The sequence below is a fragment of the Lipotes vexillifer genome, unplaced genomic scaffold (assembly GCF_000442215.2).
Source record: "Lipotes vexillifer unplaced genomic scaffold, Lipotes_vexillifer_v1.1 scaffold705, whole genome shotgun sequence".
NCBI lineage: Eukaryota > Metazoa > Chordata > Mammalia > Artiodactyla > Lipotidae > Lipotes > Lipotes vexillifer.
Window position 1 is genome coordinate 413,097 of NW_006793209.1, and position 3,562 is coordinate 416,658.

At 40.7% G+C, this 3,562-nt stretch overlaps 1 protein-coding gene across 1 annotated transcript; it reads left to right on the forward strand.

Annotated features, from left to right (window-relative positions):
- Positions 1–1,453: 1,453 nt before the first annotated feature.
- Positions 1,454–2,573, forward strand: OXGR1 (oxoglutarate receptor 1). The gene has a single exon (XM_007466271.1). The coding sequence runs from the start codon at positions 1,464–1,466 to the stop codon at positions 2,475–2,477; it is 1,014 nt and encodes a 337-aa protein (XP_007466333.1). The 5' UTR covers positions 1,454–1,463; the 3' UTR covers positions 2,478–2,573.
- The last annotated feature ends 989 nt before the right edge of the window (positions 2,574–3,562 follow it).

Genomic DNA, 3,562 nt, shown 5'->3' on the forward strand with positions numbered 1-3,562 from the left:
TGTAATGTTCCCTCCTAAATGATGTTCCTTTAGTGCCCTCTCCTATTCTCTAGGTAGCTGTTCCCTCCCTTCTTTGTAATATCAGTAGCCTTGTACTATTCATCTATCAAAGGACTTAGTGATTAACACCTAACATTTATTGAGCACTTATTGTGTGCCCAGTAGTGTTCCAAGTGTTTTTCGTGTCTTTTTTTGGGGGGGATATATTGACAGTTCCATGAGGTAGGGTTGTATTTTGTTAAAATAATTTCCCCGAGTAGAGACTGAGATAGTGGCTTGTACATCTGTGCATGTTATTCATTTGGTATCTGTAGGACCTGGCAGTGCCTAATTAATACACAGTGGGTGCTCCATAAATATGTAAGTGGATGCATTTTACCAACAGCGTTTACATCCGAATAATAACCTAATTGTAAGTAATTCTTTTAAATGATCTTCATGCAGAAATTCACAGTCAAAATTTTAGAAAACACTGATCAGCAAGAAGAAGAAAGGTTAAAATCCCACTCCTCTCAACCCTGGAGAGCGTTAGCAACTTGCTTAGGGACACACAACTACTCTTTGGCTAAACAGAGTCAAGGTCAGGGCCTCTGGCAATAGCACCCTAGCTCTTAACACTGTATGAAGCTGTTGTTCCTCTTCCCCCTGCAAACACACCCCTCACAACATGAGCAAATTATGTTGGCTGTTAAAATGGGTTGGAAGAGCTGAAATTTGAAAATGAAATCTACCAGACACATGATGTTGGAATGCATGAAATCTACATTTTAGAAATGTCTGGTATTCAGTCTCGTCATGCCTTTGCACTTCCCATTGCATCCCTCATTTAGTGTCATCCAGATTGAGAGGCAGCACAGTGAGGCAGTTTGGAAAGAGAATGGGTTCTAAGTCAGACAAACATAGGTTCACATCCCAGCTGTGCCACTAGATGTGTTACCAGGAACAGGTCTCGGTTTTAGTCTCTTCTGTAAAATAGAGATAATAAGAAATGTTCTCAGCGTTTTGTCAAGTTTAGAGGTAACACATTGGTGACGTGCCTCACAGGTGATTAGTGGTGGATCTTGCTGTGGTTAAGTCTCTAATGGTGACGCTCTAGGGCATATACCTCAAGAGCAACCTGGCCAAGTCGTCTCCTACAGCTACAACGTGGGGTTTTCCACCCCAGGCCTTCATTTTACTTCTCATAGTATTTAACTTTTATATTATTGTTAGATGTCTTTAGTAACTTGCCTTACAGTCATTTTCTTTGAAATTCAATTTCTTCCGCAGGGTCTCTTTGGAGATTAAAGAGAAAGATTGGCAAATTTAGGCTGTTAGAGCAATTTTCATTGCAAAGTGGATCATTGTTTTCATTACCCTACCATTAATGTTTTCTGTTTTCCTTTATCAGCGAGTTCCTTTCTCTCGATTCCTGTCGCCAAACTGCACTCTCTTGTTTTCCTGCAAAATGAAAGGAGACAACCATGAATGAGCCACTAGATGATTTTGCCAATGCTTCTGATTTCCCCAGTTATGCAGCTGCTCTTGGAAACTGCACTGATGAAAAGATCCCACTCAAGACACACTACCTCCCTGTTATTTATAGCATCATCTTCCTGGTGGGCTTTCCCGGGAACGCAGTAGCAATTTCCACGTACGTCTTCAAGATGCGGCCCTGGAGGAGCAGTACGATCATCATGCTGAACCTGGCCTGCACGGACCTGCTGTACCTCACCAGCCTGCCTTTCCTGATTCACTACTACGCCAGCGGAGAAAACTGGATCTTTGGGGATTTCATGTGCAAGTTTATCCGCTTCGGCTTCCATTTTAACCTGTATAGCAGCATCCTCTTTCTCACCTGTTTCAGCATCTTCCGCTACTTTGTCATTATTCACCCGATGAGCTGCTTTTCCATCCACAAAACTCGATGGGCCGTGGTGGCCTGTGGGGTGGTGTGGACCATTTCACTGGTGGCCGTCATGCCCATAACCTTTCTGATCACATCAACCACCAGGACCAACAGATCCGCCTGTCTTGACCTCACCAGTTCAGATGACCTCACGACCATCAAATGGTACAATCTAATTTTGACTGCGACCACCTTCTGCCTCCCCTTGGTGATCGTGACACTTTGCTATACGATGATTATCTACACCCTAACACAAGGACCTCAGACGCACAGCTGCCTTAAGCAGAAAGCTCGAAGACTAACCATTCTGCTGCTCCTCGTGTTTTATATATGCTTTTTGCCTTTCCATATCTTGAGGGTCATTCGGATTGAATCTCGCCTGCTTTCTATCAGCTGCTCCATTGAGAATCAGATCCATGAGGCGTACATCGTTTCTAGACCGCTGGCTGCCCTGAACACCTTTGGCAACCTGTTACTGTATGTGGTGGTCAGCAACAACTTCCAGCAGGCCGTCTGCTCGATGGTGAGATGCAAAGCAGGTGGGGACCTAGAGCAAGGGAAGAAAGTCAGTCACTCAAACAACCCTTGAAACGTTTCACATACTCAGCCAAAAAGAAGTGCTAATATTTTACCTATAACTTCTAAGACGTCCAGACTATCTCCCTCGGTGGAACTCTTAGTACATATTGTGCACTCAGGTAATGATGTGCCAGAGCCAGGGCAGGGCTGCTGCGAGTTCTTTGAAACCTGTCTACTGAGATCCTCAATACTGATATATGCGTATCAGTAAAGAATTTAGATGCAGAATTGGAACTGTGGGAACTCAAGGCCCTCTGGGAGGAAATCTAGTCTCACCAACTCTCTCTCTCTCTATATATATATTTATAAAATTATATATATATATATATATATATATATATAAATTGATGTTCACCTCCTTGCCCTAAATCTCTCAGTATTTAATGCCGCAACAAGAGAAAGCCAATCTTTTCATTTACAGTTTCTTGCTTCTTTACACACAGGTCTATTTGTATTGAGGCCCTACACTACTCAAGACATTATTTGTATATTTTTCAACACTCGCTTTTAAAAAAATTTCATATCTTTAATTTTTTTTCAAACTTTGCTTTGAGATTATTAAACTGTGTTTTTCACTAGGCTTTAGTCAGTTGTATAGATGAAAGCAACCCAGTTACAATACCCTTGAGACAATTCAAAGATGTCCATACAAATAGCTGTCCATGCATAATTATGTATGGACATAATCGATGTCCATACATAATTCCCAAATAGGGGAATTATGTCTTTATTGTTGTAGATCACTTTAAAAATTGTTATTGAATTTATAAAAGTGATCAAATTGTACTAGCAATTATCAACATGTCCTGGGGAAGCAAGGAGCACTTTTAGGGGAACAGAAGTACTTTCCATGTATTTGTTGGGTATTAAATAAAAGCTAACATTGTTTTGATTTCTGTGGGAAAATACTCCAGGAAACACTAATTCTCTTTAGATACCTTCTCTTTTGTGCCTCTCTTGAAAATATGTTCTCTATTATAACAGCTAGAGCTATTTTTGAATTGTGTGTATTTAATTATCATTAAATGTAAATATTTGAGAAAATGCCTAGTCTGGATATTCAAAACCCTGGTAAATATGTTGATAACAATTAAT

Bases quoted from the DNA above. Each gene is read 5' to 3' on its own strand.
- OXGR1 (XM_007466271.1), top strand. From the start codon at position 1,464: ATGAATGAGCCACTAGATGATTTTGCCAATGCTTCTGATTTCCCCAGT.